This window comes from Anarhichas minor, unplaced genomic scaffold (genome assembly GCF_050575085.1).
Source record: "Anarhichas minor isolate MPS153535 unplaced genomic scaffold, ASM5057508v1 ptg000017l, whole genome shotgun sequence".
NCBI lineage: Eukaryota > Metazoa > Chordata > Actinopteri > Perciformes > Anarhichadidae > Anarhichas > Anarhichas minor.
This window is the reverse complement of record NW_027466463.1, coordinates 17092086-17117678: the sequence shown is the minus strand read 5'-3', so window position 1 is coordinate 17117678 and position 25593 is coordinate 17092086. Positions and strand designations below refer to the sequence as shown.

The window sequence follows — 25593 nt, the reverse complement described above, 5'->3', positions numbered from 1 at the left end:
TTGGTTTGTGTATATATATATATATATATATATATATATATATATATATATATATATATATATATATATATATATATATATATATATATATACAAACACAAAGGGTTGGCCTTAAATTTGCCCGTCCCTCTTCCAATAAAAGGAGGGGTTATTATTACTGCATTAAACATTTCCAGACAACACAGAGGACAGGGAGGCTCATCAAGTGAGCAGATCTCTCACAGTCATGATGCTTGCAGGTTTCTTCTTTCTGCTCCTCGTCACAGGTAAGATGTAACATTTCTGTATGATGTATGCAGGAGGGAAATATCTTTTGCTACCCTAATACAAGTTTGTTTATGATACAGAATTTAAAAAAGACTAAAAATAATAACACTATTAGCAACATCTATTTCCTAAAGCTTTTCAGTGTGGTAAGTGGATAATTCAGCAGAACAGGGACACTGTTATTGAACGTTGCTGTTAAAATGTTAAGTTGTCATTTTACAGGGCTGTGAGCTCCACTAACAAAATCCCACTCTGCTCTATTTTTTTTAGGGTAGAAGCAAACATCTCAGAGACTGATATCTGAAAACCCACCAGAGCTCAGTGGGAAAATATTTATTAATCACTTTTGGTTTACTGATCATATTATTTATTCAAAGGAAAAATAAGTCAAAACCTTTTAGCAAAGGCTATCTAACAACACAAACGTTTCTTGTGTTCTGAGAGAGTTTTTGTTAAATGTTAACAATTTAAACTTCTGCAATTGAATCAGAGTAGAATCTGTACACCTTTTATTTTTTTTTTGTCAGATGGAAGTACCAACAATTCCTCAGAACATCCAAATCTTCAGATGAACTATGAGGACGATGTGAATAGTACAGACATGGCTGACACAAATCAACGATCTGAAGGTATAATTTAAAGAAAGAATTAAGAACATTACATTTCCTGATTTCTTTACTATTAAGATGAAACTTTCTCATATATGTCACGAGAAATATGTCATGATGTTTTCGCTGTAGATGGGAAATCCTCCAAATCTAGGTGCACCCCTCTGGATGTTTTTAAGTACTTGAACCTGACCAAAAACAGTGACCACACCATGATCCGGCCTAGTCGTGATGAATTGCACACGCAGATAGTCCTGGATGTACTGCTCTATGCCATTCTAGATGTGGTAAGTTGTTGCTTATGATAAAAAAACTTAAATTTCTTGTTGAAGTTATATTAGTTCCATTCTGTTTGTCTGTGACATATCAGGATATTACAAAACCTAATTGTATCTACTGGAAAGTTAGTCCGTAGGCCAACGATCAAGTAATTATTTTTCTGTGTTTAATCAACATGTGGCAATTTATGAAGAACTTTGCTTCACATTAGTACGCATCATAACCCTGGACATTCTGCTCTATGCCATTCTGAAGGTAGTAAGAGGTTAGAGCTTTTAAGTTCTTATTTATTTATTATTTAATTCACTCTCCCGGGGAGGATTTGTTTATTCGTTAGCAGGTAAGGAGATTTTTTGGTGTTTTAAATATTTTGCAGAACCGTTTTTTTGCCTACAAATGTTAATATTTCTTACAGTTTTCCTAGAATTGTTTGCCAAATTATTGAATGAACTGCATTTATATAGCACTTTTTTCCAAAGTGCTTTACAATTTTTGCTTCTCATTCACACATTCACACTCACACAAAGATGGCAGTGAGATGTAAACGCTGGGCTAACCATCTCCCCTTTACTGGTGTTGACCAGTGCTTGACTTGTGACCCTGTACGTTTTTTCAACTTCTCTTTAAAATCTTTGAACAGATCCCGTTGCTGCGTTTGGGTCCAAGATATTCTTTAAAAACCATAGTTGCTGTCAGCCATTCAGCAGCCTGATTGTCTGTTATCATGCTGATTTGTGGCAGATCCAAATGCAGTTGAAGAATGTCCAAACTAAGTCAGTCAATGAAATTCATATTGATTAGTTGGACTGGGTGTTGCAATCCCTGACGTTTCTGAACTACAATTGAATTGAGTGGGGTTGTTGTTGGAGATGACCACTATGTGATGTTGCTACTATTCAGACAGATCTATAATTGCGTACCTCGACGTCCCTGGGTGTTTCAGCCTTTTATCACAAGAGACTCAACCGAGGCAGACCCACCGCAGCATGATTAGACCTGGGTGTGTGTCTTATGTTCACTTGGCAGCCCAGACAGTGTTGCTTTGTCTTCAGGTCAGCATTAGTGATTGTGTTAGTGGAGGGGCGCGTAACAGCAGCATGAACGTACTGAAGGTAGAGAGACAATCAAATTTGAAAGAGACAGCAGCAAGATGATACGCTAACGATGTAATTGTGTCGCTGTGCTATTGGATAGAAGAGACCAGCTGATCTAAACAGCTGATATCATGATTCACAGCCCCAAACAATGACAGCAAGGAAAGTATGAGTGAGCATGACTGAGAAGTGAATGGCAGATGTACGAAAGAAATACGAACTTAAGCATGCAAGAGTATAGTCTTCCTGAATGAGCTTATGCTAGAGCTTCATAAAGCCCTATGCTGCTGCCTCTTCCCCACTTATAAGTTTACTAGTCTCTTCAGCCTATTGGTGTGAGAAACAGTGACCTCATAGATTTGAAAATTAAAACACCAAAGCCTCGTCTTATGGTGGTGATGTATGGTGATTTATATTCATGTAAAGCTTGCCGTTGTTATCACATTTAACTGTGATTGGCACAGCTGTTTTATAGCCATTAGACCAGTGCTGTGACTGTGTGAGAGAGTATTTAATAATCACCACACCCGCTGATCAATATTCACCTCAACCCAGTCCTTTTGCACGTTGCAGCGCTGCACATAAATTAAGCAAAATAGAAGGTGCGCATGGAGGTGCTCACACAGTCCTTACACCTGATTTCAACTGAGGGGGCAAAATATAAAACTGAGTATCTGACTGATCTGGAGGGCCTTTTAAAAACTGTCTTCTGAAATGTGATGTTTGCAAACTTTTAGAAACTTGTATTACCACTGAATCTGTGCTGAGTTTTATGACCGTTGTCAGGATGTCTGGCTGACAAATCTTTTAACACATATTTGTTTTCTCACAGAACGAGAAGGACGAGCAATTTGTTTCCTACCTTTGGGTTGATTTGGTGAGTTCTCTCGGACAAAGAAAGCACATTTTGACTGAAATAATTCCCACCTCTCACTTTTTTGGGAAACTCAAATGTCTTTTGTTTCAATGCACTTTCCTTTGTTTTCCCCTGTAGCAGTGGTACGATCATAGCATTTATTGGGATCCTGAAGATTTCTGTAATATTTCTAAGATTCATCCTCCTTCGAGTGTATTGTGGACGCCAGATATAACTATTGAAGAGATGTAAGTTTGAATCTGCATACTCTCATCCTCACAAATCCACATATGCCCACAACAGTAACTGGTGGTGGAGCATCATGTCACTGTTTAGAAACAATCAGACGTATTTAGATGCAAAAACATGTTTAATTAATTTACTATAATATTTATTGCATAAATGTATTGTATTTTAACTGTGTCAGTGAATTGGTGAAAAGTCCTCAATATACACAGTATATATAAGTACAATTGGTAAGTTATTTATTTCATAGAGTTATTGTTATGTTGAATATCATTGTGTTCAGGGATCTTGATCTAGTTTGAATATAAAGTATTGTTTTAGTGGAGCTACTGATGTTTTCTTTTGACGTTAGCTACAGCACAATATGTTCTGTGAAACCAGGTAGCGTCTCTTTGTCTCTGAGGTGGTTTGAGATTTAAATGTTGTTGTCGCCACAATCGTTCTCCTCCTTTCATTAATTATACCATAACTAACCAAGTATGTTATGAGGGAATGTAGTGTGACTGTAACTTTTGGTAAACAGCAGCCACAAGTAAAACATGTTTAATGCTAAAGTCTATTGTAACAGTAGTAGAAGTACAGAAGAGTCATAAAGTCAGCAAACTGACTAATATCAACATCAGCCACCATAAGATACTGTACCGGTCACACCAGACCGACCAACACGGCAGAAGCAAACCCCCTGAGTGTATTGAATTGAGCTATTTTGTTTCTTATGAATTTAAGTTTTCATGTGTAAAAAGTTTATATGAGTTAGTCTCGCTTTACAATTTCTTCTTTTATAAGTTACTAGTCTCGCTTTAAACAGTATTTAGATTGTAATTTATTTGAAGGTCAAACGTGTTACTCCTTTACTTTCTGTCTTCCCTTTCCTGCCAGTAGCTGTCCAGTATTGAATTGGTTCCCCATGTGCACAGAATATTTACATAGTAATTTGCAAACTGTATTGTGAAGTGTTGCCAAATATTGTAACCAGTGTGAGCTTGATTGTACAAATGTGGGAACAAGCAGACATGTGATATGATTATACATGTGTAGATGGTGTTTTCTATATCAAAAGAAACAATGGGTGACATTTGGACTTTGTCCGTTATAACATGCAACAAATGTCTCCAGGCAGAGTTGAACCAGTGATATTTTATTTACATGGTTTGGTGGTTCATACTTGTTATATTGTATAGTGTTATAGATAATACATTATGTGAAATTCAGTTCGAAGAATTTGTGTTTGTTCTCATTCAGGATAGAGAGTAATAAGATGGTTGAGAGTCCTTATGTCTCCCTTGGCTATCGCGGAATAATCTTTAGTAGGACCAACATGGTGGTGGTCACCAGCTGCAGGATAAGAGTTTACAAATTTCCCTTCGACATTCAGAGCTGCAACCTAACTTTCAAGTCCTACATACACTCTGGTGAGCCCTTAACCTGTTGTGTTCAAAGATTTATGAATTCCTCTGCATTGTTTATGTTCTTATGTCTGTTTGAGTTTGAATGTGTGTGCTTTAATGACTTTTACAGTTTATTGTCACCTGAACACACATACCATACAATCCTTTGTTAACATGCAAGGAAACCTGACAGTTTTATTTTATCTCCCAACTCAGAGGATGAAATAAAGCTTTATGCTTATGATAGCAAATGGAGCATTGAGTGGTCTCTCAAGAAGATGACCCAGACCGAGTGGCTGTTCACCAACTTGACCATCAGTAGAGAAACTGTCGACAATTTTGGCCCGACTCAAACCGTGATTGTTTACACTGTAAGTATCTCTGGACACAGACGGAAAGTAAATGTTCTACGGCCGCCTCACTATAATATATTACATTACATTAATTTATTTAATTGTAAGTCGCTTTTATCCAAAGCAACTTACAATTCACATTCTATCACACCATAGGAAGCAATTTTTGGGGTTAAGTGTCTTGCTCAAGGACACATTGACATGCGACTAGCGGAGACAGAGCCGGGGATCGAACCGCCGATCCTCTGATTAAAAGACGGCCCTGCTCTCCACTTATCCACCGTCGCCCATATAAGCATAAAGAAAATTGGAAATGATATGTGGAAAATGTGGAGAATAGATACATTATTAAATCTTTGTCAATATAGGAAAACTAAACAAAAAAAGTGAGTGATAGATTAATAGAAGTTTCAGTTCCAAAATCGAAAGAATAAGTCAAGTAGTAAGATGTGTTGCTTTCTTAATCCGACCACACTGGTGCACTCGGGTGATGAGAAACGAAGAAAGGCTTGTTTTCTCCTCAGCAACAAAGAGAATGTCGATCCTACTCCTCGGGGTAAGGAGGTGATCGGTTCAGTGGTCGCTCGCCATCTCCCTCGTCAGGAAGAGTTCAATATCCAGAACCAAAGGTATCCAGGGAACCCCAAAAACCTAGCCTGTATAAGTCAAGGCTATTACGATCATGAAATTCCAACCTATGTTATGGCCATAATGAATTACATATCAAACTTCTCAAAATAATTCACATCAATTATCACATGGAGCATTTCATCCTTCTTTAATTAACCAATTAGGATATATTTTTAAGCTATTTAACCATGAATTATGATTATCTAACGTTTTACCCCTAGATTAAACATATTGTTTCTCTTTTAAATCATGAACTGAGTAACAACAAAAATAATTTTACCAACTTCACATTCATGTTTTTAAGATGGTCTCAACAACAGTAGCAAAACAACCAACAGCAAATAATTAAGCTACAACCCATATCCACATTTTCCAGTAAATTATCAATGCACAAATATGCTGCTTTAAGTAAACATGCAACACTCTCCATTTCACAGCAGTCGTTTTAGCGCCAGCTTCACATATCAAGGCCTTCACGTCGACAGACAACGTGGCCAATACGGTTAGCATGCTAGCTGAATTTAGCAAAAACTCACCAAGACGCTGACAAAAGTTGTAAAGTCGTGGCACAAAGGTCTCTGAATCACCTCTGTCACGTTGCATGAGTGCAGTCTCACAAAGCGCTGTTTCTGACAGTTTTAACAGTTTTAACAGTTATCACTTGTGACGGCTGAACTCATTTATGAAACGAATGGCGCTCGTTCCCTCGCGTTATCTCTCACTCAGTAACATCAAAAATGTTCTGCTAGGGCGGGACTTATTTTCTTTCCCCAATCGGGAGTCTGCATTCCCCGAAATAACCAATGAGAAGCTTATCTGGGTAAAACTGCTGTGATTGAAACTTTGCTTATCAACAGAAATAAAGTTAAATTAAAATGCCATTAAAGGCTTAAATGATCTGCTGGGTTACGTCACAAATAGAAAGATAATCCTAAAAATAGAAATATTAGGGACTTAAATTCTCTACCTGGTTACACTGACAACACAACTCCCAGAGTCAAGAAGCATATTTCAAATTCAAGAAAATGAAAAACTATTGGAGCGCTAGCTTTAGTGCCGCAAAGAAAATAGATCAAGAGATTTCTAAAAACTCAACAATTAAATGTCTTCTGTCACGATCAGGCTTTGCCTTGTGTGTTCTGTGTGTCTTTGTTTAGCTTCAGCCTACCTCCCTTCACCTACCACTAATCAAGCACTCTACCTGTCAGCCACTCCCTCAGCACCAGTCCAACTCAGCCACTCCCTCAGCACCAGTCCAACTCCCTTCACCTGTCCCTGATCAGTAATCAAGCTCTCCCTCATCAGCACTACTCTCCTCACCTGTTCAAGTCACCTTATAAACCCCTGTCTCTCAGTCACTCACTGCCAGGCCATTGTTTGTGTTGTGCCCGCCTGTTTGTCTTGTCCTGCTCCCGGTTTCCCACGTCTGCCTGCCCTGCCTCGTCCTGCTGGATTTGCCCCCTTGTCTCTTGTCTCGTCCTTGGATTCCCTGTGTGTGTTTGTATTTCATTAAAACCCTTTATCTCACTGCATCTGGCTGTCTGCGCTTGAGTCCTCACCATTCCCCGTGACATATTCTTTCTTTCTTTCCTCTCTGCCTCACTTTTGTCTTTCTTTGTTTACCTTCATCCGTCCCATTTATTACATTTTTTTCCTTTTCATCCTGAGTTTTACCTGTATTTGTCTTATTTCTTCCTTCTACTTTTAGTTCTCTTTCCTCCCTTTCTTGATTGAATTGATTGATAATTGATCTAAAGATTCATAGTTTCCAGAGACTCTGCTCATCTTTCCAATGTGTACTTTTACTTTGGTTAAGTATATTTCCCTGTTTGTTTTCTTGAGCAGAAATCTGAAGGAATAATTCCACTCTTCTTATTTCATTACTACTTTTATCTAATAAACAACTTGAGTGCTTTTTGCTCCACTGTTGAAGACATGGGCAGGTTGGGTCAGATTACCTTGTAGACCTGTATTTGATTGGGTTCAGCCTTTGATGAATGTAAACTGACTGACCTCTGAACATCATTTCACAGATCAGCATGAAGAGGCGGTCTGCCCTCTACGTCGCCAACTTCTTGGTACCGATCCTCTTCTTCTTGTGTCTGGACTTGACCTCCTTCCTGATCTCAAACACTGGGGGGGAGAAGCTCAGCTTCAAGGTCACTGTGCTGCTTGCCATCACTGTGATGCAGCTTATTCTCAATGAAATTCTGCCCTCTTCTTCAGACAGGATTCCTCTTATAGGTAAGGACGGTCAGAGTCTTGCCTACACTTCACAAGAGCAGGAACAGCACATGTACTGATGCATGTGTGGTTATTTGTCCACATAATGATGCTGCCTTCCCTCGTTAGTCATCTTCTGCATTGGGATTTTTGGTTTGATGATGGTGAGCCTCCTGGAGACCATTGTGGTGATGCGTCTGTTGGAGAAAGACTCTGCATCCCAAGCCAATAAGGCAGATGAAGACCAAAGCCTGAGTGAGGACTGTGGAGACAAAGTTGGCAAAGCTAACTGTTGTACACGTGAGATTATGCATACATTCTACAAACTTCTGCTTCAAATCTACAATCTCAACTTTCATTGAATCAAACGTATTCTTTCAGAGCTGGAGAACAGGACTCCTTCTGTCTGCAATGTGTCTGTTGATGAAACTCCATCTGAACAACTTTCCAAAGAGGTGAGGATTGTGTTGCATTTTAAAAGGTCTGTTCACCTAAATTAGAAAAACAAACAAAAATAAGAAAGTATAAAAACTGTTGAAGGACTAATTTGGATGAACCAACCCTTTTAATCTCATCACAGTGGACAGAAAACAGAATATCAAATGTAGCAGCTTGCAATCTTTTATGCTCCATAATCTCATTAATTACCAATCTACTAAACCACTTCTGCAGGACAACAGCAGCCAACCGACTGAGGAGTTCAATGCTTTGGAAAAGATCTCAGATGAGCTGAAGGAGATGGAGAAAACACTGACTCAGGTTCTTCACAGCACGAAGGAAGAAGGGAAGCCCGGCTACTGGACCAGAGTGGCTAAAATAGTCAACATAGTTTTCTTCTTTTTCTATGTCACAGCTGTCAGTGTGTTGTTGAGTGTTCTCTTTATACTATGGAACAAACCAGAAGACCAGTAGTGCTCGTCGAGTTGTTAAGTGATTGCTCCAATTACCATGGACATTCATTGCTCTCATTACAGAACTGCCACAATCAACAGATTATTATTATTATTATTATTATTATTATTATTATCGATATCTTAAGCCGGTCAGACACTCTGATTTGGTCTTCTTGATTCGAGCGGTCACACTGAACTCAAAAAACATTTAAATTATGTTTCGTAAATTATATATTATCAGAAATAAAATCAAAAAAACCTTTGATGAACAGTTCTAATCATTTTACAGAAAGGAAGTGAACATGGTATCGATAAATTACAGAACCCTCGTCCTCACCCCCCCTCTACCTTGTCCTGCCGTGTGTCGGCTCACAATTTGCATGTCATAATTTCTCCTCTGATATTCTACTGTATGATGTAACGTATACGTGTTTTGGTCAATTACAGATTTGCATGAGAAATATTACATTAAATTGTTGGAAGAGGTCCCGCCCTAAGGGAGACAGCAGGAGCCCGTCCTCCTCTGTCCTTAACCACTTTCTTCACTATCCTGCAGGTGTCATGGTTTAAGCATTTTAATCAGAATTTCAATCATGGATTTTTTGTGTGGATTATACTGGGATTTGGTAATGGTTTATTTCAACAAACTACTTTTTTTAAAATGTATTTTGATCTTTGTCTTGCCTCTCAAAAAAGGGGAGGAGTAACCTCTTCTGCCTCTGATGTAGTCAATGCCCTGTTTATTTAAGGATTTTAGTTTGTTCACTCATTATACTCAGCATGCATACTATATAACAAATGAACAATTATTTGAAGACATGTAATTGTGTTTTTTCTTTTATGGTTTGTGATTTATGGAGTTTTCTATATCTGCATCTTCAATAAAGTCTTTATGTATCATACATGCTCTCCGTAAACTTGAAGATCATTTTAATATTTATATCATGATGTGTTTTCTTCTGAGGAAATAAAATGTAGTTAATGTTATTTGCTTCAGTCAATCAATTAATTTTCCAAGTTGCTATGATGTCCGCTGCGGGACTAACCATCGTCTACAGATGGATGTAAGGGAACACATCTAAAGTAGCAACCAGAGCACCTCAGCTGACTGACATTAATTTTCTATTATTATATTGTTATATCGGGCTAATACATTCAAAGCTATACATTTCTGCTACGGTTTTGTATACATTTGGTGGTTTTAGCTCCACTGGTGACGTGGCTCAGTGGATGTAAAATAATCCTAATGACTTAGTGATCCACTGACTTTTTTTCTAACGTGACATTTGTGGTTTCGATTGAAATGTCTCAAACTATTGGAAATTTGGTTTCGACATCCATGCATGTCCTTCTCAGGGTGAGTTGTGATAGACTTATCCTCTAGCGCCATCATCAGGTCAAAACCTTTATTTCTCTAATACTTCGGTTAACGATTAAACATCTTCAAACTGTCCTAGGGTACTTCTCAAGTCTCTTAAATGATAAAGCTCATCAAACACTCAGGAATTATGTAAAAAGTGTTTTGTCTCTCCAGCTCTCTCTGACTTTAATTGTATTCATAATAAAAGTTATTGAGGGAAATATCAGATCATGAAAACACAAATCTTTCTAATAAATGAAGAAAGTTGTTTGTGGTCGTTTTGTTGTTCAGACTACAATGAACATTTATTTAAACCAGATGGTGAATCAGAAACCTAATCAAATATAAAGCTTGAGTTTATTCTGTGATCTGTCTTCACTCTGGTGTTAAACTCATTCAGTCAGTCCGATAGGCTGCAGCGTCCAATCACATAACTGATGAACAATGAGGGGGCGTGTCGGCCGTTAAAAGACTTCCTGGAAGTCTGTTCTCGTGGTTCCTCGCTCATGGCTCCTCTGAGGTCCCTCCTCACATCCAGCCACTCCCTCCTGCAGTAACCACCTTTCCCTCCAGTCCCAGTCACCTGAACTTCCCCACCCTCATGCTCACCTGAATCCACTTTCCAGCCCTGCAGATATTTAATTGGCCCTTTTCTCCTCATCCCAATCTCACTTCATCCAATCAGGACAATCGATTGCAGGAGATTACATGTTTCTGCCTCCAGTTCAATCCTTCACTTTGTCGACAGTCTTAGTCAGACTCACTGACCTCACTGATGGCATATCTTTTACACTGGAACATTATCTCACTCTCCTCTCAGACAAACAGATCTGTCCATCTTGTGCTGTTTCTGTCTACTTTCACCTCACAGCTCATCTGTCACTCAGACTTTAAACCAATCACGTTCGTCCTCTCCAGCCTGATATCCTCTATGTCATGAGTACATCATCAGAAAGGGCACTCTGGCGTTATTGCAGTGGATGCAATAACAAGAGGAGACATAAACACGTGCACACTCATCACTCAGGTTTACATGTTTCGATGTTTCACCACATTCAATTGCAGTCGATGCAATTTTTATTTTAGGCATGTTTGCAGGAAATGTTGGTGATTTTGGTTGTTTTTCTTTGGATGCTGAGGAGCACTTAATGTAGCAGAGAGACCTGATTACTTCACAGATTACCTGTCTCATGTACAATCAGGATATTCTAACAGTTTGAGCAAATATGACGAAAAATATATATTTTTAATATTTCCATCTGTAATTTGAGTTTCAAGTTGTTCAATATTTTGGTTTATGACCAAATACCTGCTCAGCATCAGCATGTGAGAGCATGTTGGACGTTAGCTCCTCCTCCCTCTCCTCTCCTGCCACCTCCTCTCACATCCAGCCACTCCCTCCTGCAGTAACCACCTTTCCCTCCAGTCCCAGTCACCTGAACTTCCCCACCCTCATGCTCACCTGAATCCACTTTCCAGCCCTGCAGATATTTAATTGGCCCTTTTCTCCTCACTTCTTGTTAAATCATCAACTTTGTCATAGTTGCTTTGTCTTTTAATTCCTTTGCTTTGGTCCTCTGATCCCTCTATCCTGAATCCTGGAATCTGGAACCAGCTGTCTGCACCTCTTTCGTTTGGACTTCATACTCATGCCAGTAAGCTTATGTCTCTACACCTTTTCTATGAATCCCTGAACTCTTCCTGTCTGCATGTGTTTGGGTCGTCCTCACTTTGTTGATGAATCTCATACAACAACTCTGCCAGAGGAGTTGGGAGAAAAACTAAATTATTGTTTAATTTATATAAAGTCTTCACTCGGCTGATTAAACCCTTGACCAAAACCAAAAAGTGTCATTGTTTGTGAAATAATACCTCCGGTTCTTATGTTGACATGATCAAAAGAAAAGTACTTCATGTAAAGATGAAAAAGATCCACAATCTGTAACACAGAAGAAAACAGGGTGATTGAGCTCTTATTAATCATGCCATCATCGTTATCGACACATCACTTCCTGGTAAAAGCAACTCATTTGTATGCCATCATCATATGAAACATGCTTCTTGGACGTTTTTGAATCCTTAACAAAACCAGGAGTAAAAGATATTAGTTTCAATGTGTCCCTGACTTCCTTCACCAGATTTGATCCCATCAGCATCCGCTGGCTGTTTCTTTGTACCGCCACACGGTGGTGAGCTCTACTTTTTGCAGACGGCCAGCTTTGTGTTTTCACATTCCTCTCAATGGTACTGGTCTTTTCCCAGTAGGAGTGAGATCAAAGTTGATGATTACAGAAACTGACTAAGCAATTATTTGACTGAAATGAAAGCTACAAAATGTTAAACAAAACTTTACCTCCAAATGCAACTATATTATATTATTATATTACCTGCAACCTTACAACCTAATATGACACTTGTGTCGATAAAGAATGTGATAAAAGACATTTTATATAATTAATCATCAATTAAACATATCAGTAAAAGAATAATCCACTTCAATAACTTGTTATGCATTCTAAAAACAGGGTTGAGTTAAAAGTGGGTTGATGTTCATGAAATTTAATATAAAGTTATAACTCTGAACAGATTTCAGTATTTAAAGAGTTTGCCAAACAAAAAGTCAGCCATTTGTGATCGATGCTCAAAAACTCATGACACTTATGACCCATAGTCAAACTGGTTTATATTTGATTTGATGAGCTTAATCGTGGCACGTTGACTCTATACCCCCCCCAATTACGATTAGCCTTCCGTTGCATTTCTGGTGCATGACACTTGGCCCACACATCAAAACCTGTGGCCATTGAAAGGATATAAGACGATTGGGTTCATGTGTGTTTTGGCTCCGTAGCCCCTCTTATGTTTGCATGGCCTTATGATGGGCAAAGTTGCTCAGATATTCACCATATTTGGTATTCTCATTGCTCTAATCATTCTGACATATTTGACATTGGTTTGAATTAACTCCGCCCAACCGGTAGTAATAATTTAGGATTTTGCATGTTTTTCCTGTTTTATGCTAACTTTTTTTGAACTCCTGCGAGACGGTTTATTGGATCCATTTGACATTTGGTTGGTATTACTCTTCAACTAATGTGATGCTAAATTGCAAATGAATAGTTAATACCTCAGACGATGATGTCATGGAACAATACACCATTTTAGGTATTTTATACGTATCAAGCTTTTATTTTTCTGCTAATTTAGCTTTTAACTTACTGCAGATGTGGAACAATGAACACAGCTCATGGGACCTCGCTTAGTTTTGTGGAATTTTAAAGTTTCTAGGGAAATGCTCTGGTAACCAGACCTCTTCATTTATGAGATGTGAGCCTGCAGTTTGTTAAAAAGAAATGCGAAAACAAACTCAAATCTGATTTTCGACCTCAGGCTGGCATGGTTCTGCAATACTCCACCTCGCAACTCCTCCAACTCAACAACTTCTCTGCTCCTCCGTGTATCTCAGCCATCAAAACACTTGGACTCCTCCGTCGGCCCCGGTACATCCACAGAGCCTCCCGCAGAAAGTTTGTTTACTCCTGGCCTGATCACTCCACTCTTTCCATCCCCTCCCTCTGGTCAGCCGAGCGCACTATGAACACATCACACAGCACCCTACCCTCCCATTCCGCACAGCTTCTCCAGTTATTCTTCTTTTTTTTTTTTACCAAAGTGTTCTGTTTGTTTGTTTTGTTTGCTCCTGTCTTTCTTTTGTTTTGTTTTGTTTTGTTTCTTTGTTCTGTTTGTCTTTGCCCTATAAAGCGTCTTTGGGTATCTTGAAAAGCGCAATAGAAAATAGATGTAGTATTATTATTATTACTATTATTTTAAAGTTAAGGGACTGTATTTAAAGAGCTAGTTAGCTTAGCTTAGCAAAAGGACTGAAAACCGGGGGATACAGTTGTCTGGCTCTGCCTGAAGCAAAACAAAACCCACCTACCAGCAGCTCATTTACAAGTTATATATCGTTTGTTTAGTTTGTGAGTATAAAGAAAACGAGCTGTGGCTTTACGGCTGGTGTCGTGCCGGACTACTACTGGCTGGGAGCGGTAGAGTTTCCCGACCTAGCTATCAACATTAATTAAATACCTTGATATGTACTGATGCTACATGCCTTGTATTTGTTTAGAAGATTAATAACTTTAATGTGTGCTCACTTTTTTTAAAGTACACACAACAGTCTTTATACTATTGTTAAGAGAAATAATAAGCAAACAATATCCTGAGGTGGTGACAGGAGGAGCTCCATCATCTATTCATTCAGTTCATGATTAATGTGAAATAGCGTGTCATTTGAACGTTCTGCAAACATAACATGAAAAAATGTTGTGTTTGTTCATGTCTCAGGATACAAAAGGATTAATCCTGTCAGAATCTGTTTGTGTCCTACCAAGGTACCATCACTTCTGGACTCATCATTGATTGTGTATTGTAGAATACTTTTTAGTTTTAAAAAGACTAAGTCTCACTGGTAGGTTGTGTGCACAAATTAACAGAACATTAAATAGTGTCACAATATGACTTACAAATTTGTGCTCGGGGTTACTTTAATTTGTGATCTCGAATTGCAGTCGTACAAATTAACTGTAAAACTACAAATGTTGTAACGTAATTTTTTCCAAAGTACTTAATTCATGCTCTTGTTAATTTCTGCTCTCAAGTTTTACGCACAAATTAATAACAGAATTTAAACAATATAGTCAGTTTTGTGAATTTCATAAATTGTGCTTTCGGATTATCGGGTTTAAGCCTGTCGTTGGCCGCGTATCTGACACAGCAGTTGTCCTTCTCGAGATGCAAAGGACACACACACACACACACACACAGATTCCTTGATTTGTAGTCGGATGATGCTGCTACAGCGCTACCTATTGGCCAAGTGGTACAGCATTTGTCATTGTTACTGAGACATCATATCTACACATTTACACCAAATGTTGTTACAATAGCACAACACGTTCAGGAGATATGACATTTTTTGTAATATAAACCCCGAACCACAGCATAAAATCTAGAAGCAAATGGGCGTGGCTTATATAAATGGATTCATCTGGACCAACAGAATCAAATTCAAAAAATTACATTTTTCTTATGAGACTTGAGGTTAAAAAGTCACCTTAAGTAACATTACATACTGTCAAATTATGACTTACAAATTTGTGCTCGGGGTTAGTTTTAATTTTTGATCTCGAATTGCAGTCGTACAAATTAACTGTAAAACTAACAATTTTGTAACAAAATTTTTTCCAAAGTACTTCATTTATGTTCTTGTGTTTCTTAATTTGTGCTCTCGGATTATAAATTGGCAAATTAACGGAACATATCGTTAAACAGTATTGTCGTTTTAGCAAAAAACAGGTTGCATTTGAACCACAATGGACACAAATTGCCTAATCTATATCCGCTGGTAATGTTCCATACTTGTATAAACCAGTCTACTGAACCATGTTTGCAGGGCAATAGCAGCAAACTGATAGAAGAGTACCATGCCTTGGAGAAGCTCTCAGATGAGCTGAGAGAGATGGAGAAAACACTGTCACTGCTCCTCAACAACAGGAAGGAAGAGGAGAAGCCCGGCTACTGGACCAGAGTGGCTAAAAAGGTCAACAAATATTTCTTTATCTTCTATATAACAGTGGTCAGTCTGTTTTTGATTATTATCTTTTTTAAATGGAACAATGAATAAAGGTGGTTATTGCTACATAAAGAAAAAATGATTGAGATGAACGGTTTTCTTTATTATGACTAGCTATACCCAAAGCTAAATTTAATTTCCTTCTTTTCTCCCGTTGTTTTTGAGCTTAAAGGCCTTAACACACTGTGGCTTTTGTTTGTGTGCACATCAATATATTTTTTTAGCTGTTGTTTTGGTCATGAATACATTCCCTTTGCACGAATATTACACGGCAAACAAGCGACGGATGTTTGTTTTGTTTTGAACGAGGTTGGTTTTTCGCTCTGCAAATAAAGAAATCAACCAAAGACTTTGTGTGCAACAGACATATAATACACTATAATGAACAACAACACAGAGGCTCCTTAATCTGAACCCAGAGGGCAAAATGAATTAATCCTTTCATCTTTGTCAAAGGTAGCGCATACCAGATCCACTCCTTTCATTCTTACTTTTCACAATAAAAGCTAGACATGCACACCACATAACGTTTACCAGAGGGAACTCAAATTCACTCACAGCATTTTGCAAAATGAAAACTCAATGAAATATCTTACAATAGTGTTTCTGGAAGTTGTTCCTTGGATTTAAATCAAATTAAATTAGATGTGATTGGATTGCACAAAACTGGGCACAGCTCAGCGAATACGGCGACGTATTAGAGAGGGAGCTGCAGAGGACTGCACACTGCTCTGTGCTTTTATGTGCGTCTGTGTATGTGTTTCCCCGGTCAGTCCATCTGACTGTCAGTGACAGAGCGAAGTCGCAGACAAAGAGAGAGCAGACAGGCCGCAGTAGGATGAAGCGTGCCTTTGGCTGCATTCATTCAAAATCCAGCACCTTCCTGCAGGTTCGTGAGGAGATGTGGATGTGTTTAGCTGTGGTTTTTAAAGAAACCGCAGTAAAACAATCGGATAACGTTTTATTCTTTGACATAAGATTGAAACTTCGCATCACTTCCCCAACATACTGTATTTCAACATGGGAAACTCTTCTGTTTATTTGATATGGACTGACCCTACCTGTTGTCTGTTTCTACAGCTGAAGCTTGGTGACATTTTAGAGTAGATTTAATGTTTTATATATTGATTTATTTCAAATGACCTAATCATTGCAAACATAGTCTAATGACAACATTGGTAATGCTTTCATTGCATTCAGTTGCATTATTGTCAACAACACTGTCAGTAACTGTCACACAACAAACACCGACCTATCCTAACTGCTGGTTCTGATGGTGGTTTTATTTTACCACATCTTGCTCTGCTGGAAGATGTTCACTTATAAAAGCCTTGTTTTCCACACACTGATGAAGAAATGTGTACTTGGTGGTTCAGTATTTTGCAAATACTGTTTGCATGTTTAACTGCATGTTACATTTAATGCATATACACAGTGTGGATAGCTCTGGTTCTGTTGTAAAATTCCAGTACACTAATATAATATTTGATATTTGCATGTGTCCAGTGTGCAATATGCACAATCTTATATATTACAGGTTTTCTAAATAATTGCAGGACAGTTAAAGGTCACTCTATTTTCCTTTGAGGAAATGCAGTGCAATGTAGTTAATGCTGTTTGCTTCAGCCTACATTATGTCATACATACATTATTTATTTTATGGAGCAGTTCTGTGATCTGTTGTCTGTACAATCTTGACTTTGAAAACGTATATTAGACTCATTGTATGGTCCAAACAAAGTCTCATTTTCTCCTTAAACAAACACACACACACACACTCGTGTTTTTGTCAGTTTTGGAGACCACTGTCTTTTTGGTGACTTGTGAGAGCCACCTATTTATAGGACGTAATTTCTGTTCTACTTGATGACATTTCTTTTCATTTAATCTCTTCATGTTTATTACAGTGTATGTGATTTTACTTTACTTATTGTTCTAAGCTGTAATGTCTACTGTGGGAGTGACCGCTGTCTCATGATGGATGTTTGAGTCGAAACGCACCTAAAGTAACAAGCTCAGTGACACCGCTGAATTTTACATTTTCAATTTTGTACAGAGCATGTTAGTAATATCCTCATGAGCATGTTGGCATACTTATGTTAGCATTCAGCTAGAAAGCATCGCTCTGCCTAAGTACAGCATCACAGAGCTGCTTGTTTTTTAATTATGACAAAAACAAATTCAGAATTTTCTCCAGCTCTATGTACCAATCACTCATGGGTAAATAAACCCATGGTATGGTTGCATTTTTCTGGAGACTCCCTCTACCATGTATCACAAGCAGTGATTGTGAGGAGCACAATGTTTGGTGGTAAAAAAGGAGTAAAAATGTTATGAAAGAGATGGGAGAGCTTGGAGCAGTAACCAGTAGCACCTGAGATTAGTTGTAGATTTGTTGTAGATAAATATAAACTAGTTAGTTTAGTTTGTCTAATGTGGAGGATGTTTGCAGTTCCTGGGAGCTTTTATTGCATAAGGTGTGTTGCTATTATTAGACTGAGATAAAAAATACAAAAACAAAGGGTTGGCCTTAAAATGTGCCCGTCCCTCTTCCAATAAAAGGAGGGGTTATTATTACAGCATTAAACATTTCCAGACAACACAGAGGACAGGGAGGCTCATCAACTGAGCAGATCTCTCACAGTCATGATGCTTGCAGGTTTCTTCTTTCTGCTCCTCGTCACAGGTAAGATGTAACATTTCTGTATGATGTATGCAGGAGGGAAATATCTTTTGCTACCCCAATACACTTTTGTTTATGATACAGAATTTAAAAAAGACTAAAAATAATAACACTATAAGCAACATCTATTTCCTAAAACTTTTCAGTGTGGTAAGTGGATAATTCAGCAGAACAGGGACACTGAACGTTGCTGTTAAAATGTTCAGTTGTCATTTTACAGGGCTGTGAGCTCCACTAACAAAATCCCACTCCGCTCTATTTTTTTAGGGTAGAAGCAAACATCTCAGAGACTGATATCTGAAAACCCACCAGAGCTCAGTGGGAAAATATTTATTCATCACTTTTGGTTTACTGATCATATTATTTATTCAAAGGAAAAATAAGTCAAAACCTTTTAGCAAAGGCAATCTAACAACACAAACGTTTCTTGTGTTCTGAGAGAGTTTTTGTTAAATGTTGACAATTTAAGCTTCTGCACTTGAATCAGGGTAAAACCTGTACACCTTTTATTTTATTTTTTTTTGTCAGATGGAAGTACCAACAATTCCTCAGAACATCCAAATCTTCAGATGAACTATGAGGATGAAGCGCTTGAAGCTGAGCAAAAACAGTGACCACACCATGGTCCGGCCTAGTCATAATGAGTCGTCCACAGATATAAAGCTGGAGGTACTGCTCTATGCCATTCTAGATGTGGTAAGTTGTTGCTTATGATTACAATTTCTTGTTGAAGTTATATTAGTTCCATTCTGTTTGTCTGTGACGTATCAGGATATTACAAAACCTAATTATATCTACTGGAAAGTTGGTCCATAGGCCAACGATCAAGTCATTATTTTTCTGTGTTTAAGCATCAACATGTGGCAATTTATGAAGAACTTTATAATTTTGCCTCACATTAGTACGCATCATAACCCTGGACATGCTGCTCTATAACATTCTGAAGGTAGTAAGAGGTTAGAGCTTTTAAGTTATCTTATTTATTTATTATTTAATTCAGTCTCCCGGGGAGGATTTGTTTATTCGTTAACAGGTAAGGGGATTTTTTGTTATTTTAAATATTTTGCGGTTTTGTTAACGTTTTTTTTCCCCATAATGTTAATATTTCTTACAGTTTTCCTAGAATTGTTTGCCAAATTATTGAATGAACTGCATTTATATAGCACTTTTTTCCAAAGTGCTTTAAAATTTTCACTTCTCATTCACACATTCATACTCACACTCACACAAAGATGGCAGTGAGATGCAAACGCTGGGCTAACCATCTCCCCTTTACTGGTGTTGACCAGTGCTTGCCTTGTGACCCTGTACATTTTTTCAACTTCTCTATGAAATCTTTGAACAGATCCCGTTGCTGCGTTTGGGTCCAAGATATTCTTTAAAAACCATAGTTGCTGTCAGCCATTCAGCAGCCTGATTGTCTGTTATCATGCTGATTTGTGGCAGATCCAAATGCAGTTGAAGAATGTCCAAACTAAGTCAGTCAATGAAATTCATATTGATTAGTAGGACTGGGTGTTGCAATCCCTGACGTTTCTGAACTACAATTGAATTGAGTGGGGTTGTTGTTGGAGATGACCACTATGTGATGTTGCTACTATTCAGACAGATCTATAGTTGTGTACCTCGACGTCCCTGGGTGTTTCAGCCTTTTATCACAAGAGACTCAACCGAGGCAGACCCACCGCAGCATGATTAGACCTGGGTGTGTCTTATGTTCACTTGGCAGCCCAGACAGTGTTGCTTTGTCTTTAGGTCAGCATTAGTGATTGTGTTAGTGGAGGGGCGCGTAACAGCAGCATGAACGTACTGAAGGTAGAGAGACAATCAGATTTAAAGGAGACAGCAGCAAGATGATAAGCTAACGATGTAATTGTGTCGCTGTGCTATTGGATAGAAGAGACCAGCTGATCTAAACAGCTGATATCATGATTGACAGCCCCAAACAATGACAGCAAGCAAAGTATGAGTGAGCATGACTGAGAAGTGAATGGCAGATGTACGAACAAAATACGAACTTAAGCATGCAAGAGTATAGTCTTCCTGACTGAGCTTATGCTAGAGCTTCATAAAGCCCTATGCTGCTGCCTCTTCCCCACTTATAAGTTTACTAGTCTCTTCAGCCTATTGGTGTGAGAAACAGTGACCTCATAGATTTGAAAATTAAAACACCAAAGCCTCGTCTTATGGTGGTGATGTATGGTGATTTATATTCATGTAAAGCTTGCCGTTGTTGTTACATTTAACTGTGATTGGCACAGCTGTTTTATAGCCATTAGACCAGTGATGTGACTGTGTGAGAGAGTATTTAATATTCACCTCAACCCAGTCCTTTTGCACGTTGCAGCGCTGCACATAAATTAAGCAAAATAGAAGGTGCGCATGGAGGTGCTCACACAGTCCGTACACCTGATTTCAACTGAGGGGGCAACATATTAAACTGAGTATCTGACTGATCTGGAGGGCCTTTTAAAAACTGTCTTCTGTTTGCAAACTTTTAGAAACTTGTATTACCACTGAATCTGTGCTGAGTTTATGACCGTTGTCAGGATGTCTGGCTGAAAATCTTTTAACACATTTGTTTTCTCACAGAACGAGAAGGACCAGCAATTTGTTTCCTACATTTGGGTTATTTTGGTGAGTTCTCTCAGACAAAGAAAGCACATTTTGATTGAACTAATTCCCACCTCCCACTTTTTTGGGAAACTCAAATTTGTTTCAATGCACTTTCTCTTGTTTTCTTCTGTAGAGGTGGCAAGGTCCTGACATTCGTTGGGTTCGTGATGATTTCTGTAATATTGAGTGGATTTATCCTCCTTCGAGTGTATTGTGGATGCCAGATATAACTATTGAAGAGATGTAAGTTTGAATCTGCATCCTCACAAAATGCCCAAAACAGTAACTGGTGGTGGAGCATCATGTCACTGTTTAGAAATCACACATATTTAGATGCAAATGTTTTTTAAATTTATTTACTATAATATTCATTGCATAAATGTATTGTATTTTAACTGTGAGTGAATTTGTGAAAAGTCCTCAATATACACAGTATATATAAGTACAATAGTGCAATTAGTAACAATTAATAAGTAATTTTTTTAGTAGAGCTACTGATGTTTTCTTTTGACGTTAGCTACAGCACAATGTGTCCTGTGAAACCAGGTAGCGTCTCTTTGTCTCTGAGGTGGTTTGGGATTGAAATTTGTTTGTCGCTACTATTGTTCTCCTCCTTCCATTAATTATACCATAACTAACCAAGTATGTTATGAGGGAATGTAGTGTGACTGTAACGTTTGGTAAACAGCAGCCACCGTGGCTACAAGTAAAACATGTTTAATGCTAAAGCCTCTTGTAACAGTTGTAGAAGTACAGAAGAGTCATAAAGTCAGCAAACTGACTAATATCAACATCAGCCACCATAAGATACTGTACCGGTCATACCAGACCGACCAACACGGCAGAAGCAAACCTCCTGAGTGTATTGAATTGAGCTATTTTGTTTCTTATGAATTTAAGTTTTCATGTGTAAAGAGAATAATGTGTAATTTCTTCTTTTATAAGTTACTAGTCTCGCTTTAAACAATATTTAGATTGTAATTTATTTGAAGGTCAAACGTGTTACTCCTTTACTTTCTGTCTTCCCTTTCCTGCCAGTAGCTGTCCAGTATTGAATTGGTTCCCCATGTGCACAGAATATTTACATAGTAATTTAAAATATTTGGCAACACTTCACAATACATATTGTAACCAGTGTGAGCTTCAATGTACAAATGTGGGAACAAGCAGACATGTGATATGATTATACATGTGTAGATGGTGTTTTCTATATCAAAAGAAACAATGGGTGACATTTGGACTTTGTCCGTTATAACATGCAACAAATGTCTCCAGGCAGAGTTGAACCAGTGATATTTTATTTACATGGTTTGGTGGTTCATACTTGTTATATTGTATAGTGTTATAGATAATACATTATGTAAAATTCAGTTTAAATAATTTGTGTTTGTTCTCATTCAGGATAGAGAAGAATAAGGTGGTTGAGAGTCCTTATCTCTCCCTTTCCTTTTCCGGAGAAGTCTATACTAGGACCAACATGGTGGTGGTCACCAGCTGCAGGATAAGAGTTTACAAATTTCCCTTCGACGTTCAGAGCTGCAACCTAACTTTCAAGTCCTACATACACACTGGTGAGCCCTTAACCTGTTGTGTTCAAAGATTTATGAATTCCTCTGCATTGTTTATGTGTTCTTATGTGTGTTTGAGTTTGAATGTGTGTGTGCTTTAATGACTTTTACAGTTTCTTGTCACCTGAACACACATACCATACAATCCTTTGTTAACATGCAAGGAAACCTGACAGTTTTATTTTATCTCCCAACTCAGAGGATGAAATAAAGCTTTATGCTTATGATAGCAAATGGAACATTGAGTGGTCTCTCAAGAAGATGACCCAGACCGAGTGGCTGTTCACCAACTTGACCATCAGTAGAGAAACTGTCTTCAATTTTGACACGTCTCAAACCGTGATTGTTTACACTGTAAGTATCTCTGGACACAGACAGAAAGTAAATGTTCTACGGCCGCCTCACTATAATATATTACATTACATTAATTTATTTATTTGTAAGCCGCTTTTATTCAAAGCGACTTACAATTCACATTCTATCACACCATAGGAAACAATTTTTGGGGTTAAGTGTCTTGCTCAAGGACACATCGACATGCGACTAGCGGAGACAGAGCCGGGGATCGAACCGCCGGTCCTCTGATTAAAAGACGGCCCTGCTCTCCACTTAGGCACCGTCGCCCATATAAGCATAAAGAAAATTGGAAATGATATGTGGAAAATGTGGAGAACAGATACATTATTAAATCTTTGTCAATATAGGAAAACTAAACAAAAAAAGTGAGTGATAGATAAATAGAAGTTTCAGTTCCAAAGTCGAAAGAATAAGTCAAGTAGTAAGATGTGTTGCTTTCTTAATCCGACCACACTGGTGCACTCGGGTGATGAGAAACGAAGAAACGCTTGTTTTCTCCTCAGCAACAAAGAGAATGTTGATCCTACTCCTCGGGGTATTTCCCTGTTTGTTTTCTTGAGCAGAAATCTGAAGGAATAATTCCACTCTTCTTATTTCATTACTACTTTTATCTAATAAACAACTTGAGTGCTTTTTGCTCCGCTATTGAAGACATGGGCAGGTTGGGTCAGATTACCTTGTTGTACCTGTATTTGATTGGGTTCAGCCTTCGACGAATGTAAACATTGACTGACCTCTGAACATCATTTCACAGATCAGCATGAAGAGGCGGTCTGCCCTCTACGTCGCCAACTTCTTGGTACCGATCCTCTTCTTCTTGTGTCTTGACTTGACCTCCTTCCTGATCTCAGACACTGGGGGGGAGAAGCTCAGCTTCAAGGTCACTGTGCTGCTTGCCGTCACTGTGATGCAGCTTATTCTCAATGAAATTCTGCCTGCCTCTTCAGACAGGATTCCTCTTATAGGTAAGGAAGGTCAGAGTCTTGAGAGCAGGAACAGCACATGTACTGATGCATGTGTGGTTATTTGTCCACATTAATGATGCTGCCTTCCCTCGTTAGCCATCTTCTGCATTGGGATTTTTGGTTTGATGATGCTGAGCCTCCTGGAGACCATTGTGGTGATGCGTCTGTTGGAGAAAGACTCTGCATCCCAAGCCAATAAGGCAGATGAAGACCAAAGCCTGAGTGAGGACTGTGGAGACAAAGTTGGCAAAGCTAACTGTGGTACAGGTGAGATTATGCATAAATTCTACAAACTTCTGCTTCAAATCTACATTCTCTACTGTCATTGAATCAAACGTATTCTTTCAGAGTTGGAGAACAGGACTCCTTCTGTCTGCAATGTGTCTGTTGATGAAACTCCGTCTGAACAACTGTCCAAAGAGGTGAGGATTGTGTTGCATTTTAAAAGGTCTGTTCTCCTGAATTAAAAACAAAATCATAAAGTATAAAACCTGTTGAAGGACTAATTTGGATGAACCAACCCTTTTAATCGCATCACAGTGGACAGAAAACAGAATATCAAATGTAGCAGCTTGCAATCTTTTATGCTCCATAATCTCATTAATTACCAATCTACTAAACCACTTCTGCAGGACAACAGCAGCCAACCGACTGAGGAGTTCAATGCTTTGGAAAAGATCTCAGATGAGCTGAAGGAGATGGAGAAAACACTGACTCGGGTTCTTCACAGCACGAAGGAAGAAGTGAAGCCCGGCTACTGGACCAGAGTGGTTAAAATAGTCAACATAGTTTTCTTCTTTTTCTATGTCACAGCTGTCAGTGTGTTGTTGAGTGTTCTCTTCATACTATGGAACGAACTAGAAGACCAGTAGTGCTCGTCGAGTTGTTAAGTGATTGCTCCAATTACCATGGACATTCATTGCTCTCATTACAGAGCTGCCACAATCAACAGATTATTATTATTATTATTATTATCGATACCTTAAGCCGGGCAGACACTCTGATTTGGTCTTCTTGATTCGAGCGGTCACACTGAACTCAAAAAACATTTAAATTATGTTGCATTAATTATATATTATCAGAAATAAAATCTAAAAAACCTTTGATGAACAGTTCTAATCATTTTACAGAAAGGAAGTGAACATGGTATCGATAAATTACAGAACCCTCGTCCTCACCCCCCCTCTACCTTGTCCTGCCGTGTGTCGGATCACAATTTGTATGTCATAATTTCTTCTCTGATATTCTACTGTATGATGTAACGAATACGTGTTTTGGTCAATCACAGATTTGCATGAGAAATATTACATTAAATTGTTAGAAGAGGTCCCGCCCTAAGGGAGACAGCAGGAGCCCGTCCTCTGTCCTTAACCACTTTCTTCACTATCCTGCAGGTGTCATGGTTTAAACATTTTAATCAGAATTTTAATCATGGATTTTTTGTGTGGATTATACTGGGATTTGGTAATGGTTTATTTCAACCAACTACACTTTTTAAAATGTATTTTGATCTTTGTCTTGCCTCTCAAAAAGGGGAGGAGTAACCTCTTCTGCCTCTGATGTAGTCAATGC

The 25593-nt window shown here is 38.4% G+C and overlaps 2 protein-coding genes across 2 annotated transcripts; both read left to right on the top strand.

The window, feature by feature from the left end:
* Window positions 1-176: 176 nt before the first annotated feature.
* LOC142951312 (5-hydroxytryptamine receptor 3A-like) lies at window positions 177-8856 on the top strand. The gene is made up of 9 exons (XM_076092808.1): window positions 177-1162; window positions 3081-3125; window positions 3243-3352; window positions 4593-4762; window positions 4955-5109; window positions 7755-7965; window positions 8074-8199; window positions 8326-8399; window positions 8617-8856. Exons 1-9 carry the CDS (start codon window positions 971-973, stop codon window positions 8854-8856), a joined length of 1323 nt encoding a protein of 440 aa, XP_075948923.1. The 5' UTR covers window positions 177-970.
* Window positions 8857-18225: 9369 nt separating this feature from the next.
* On the top strand, window positions 18226-25025 carry LOC142951447 (5-hydroxytryptamine receptor 3A-like). Its single transcript, XM_076092986.1, has 9 exons — window positions 18226-19211; window positions 21108-21152; window positions 21265-21374; window positions 22533-22702; window positions 22899-23053; window positions 23811-24021; window positions 24118-24243; window positions 24370-24443; window positions 24654-25025. The coding sequence occupies exons 1-9, from the start codon at window positions 19092-19094 to the stop codon at window positions 24891-24893; spliced, it is 1251 nt and encodes a 416-aa protein (XP_075949101.1). The 5' UTR covers window positions 18226-19091; the 3' UTR covers window positions 24894-25025.
* The last annotated feature ends 568 nt before the right edge of the window (window positions 25026-25593 follow it).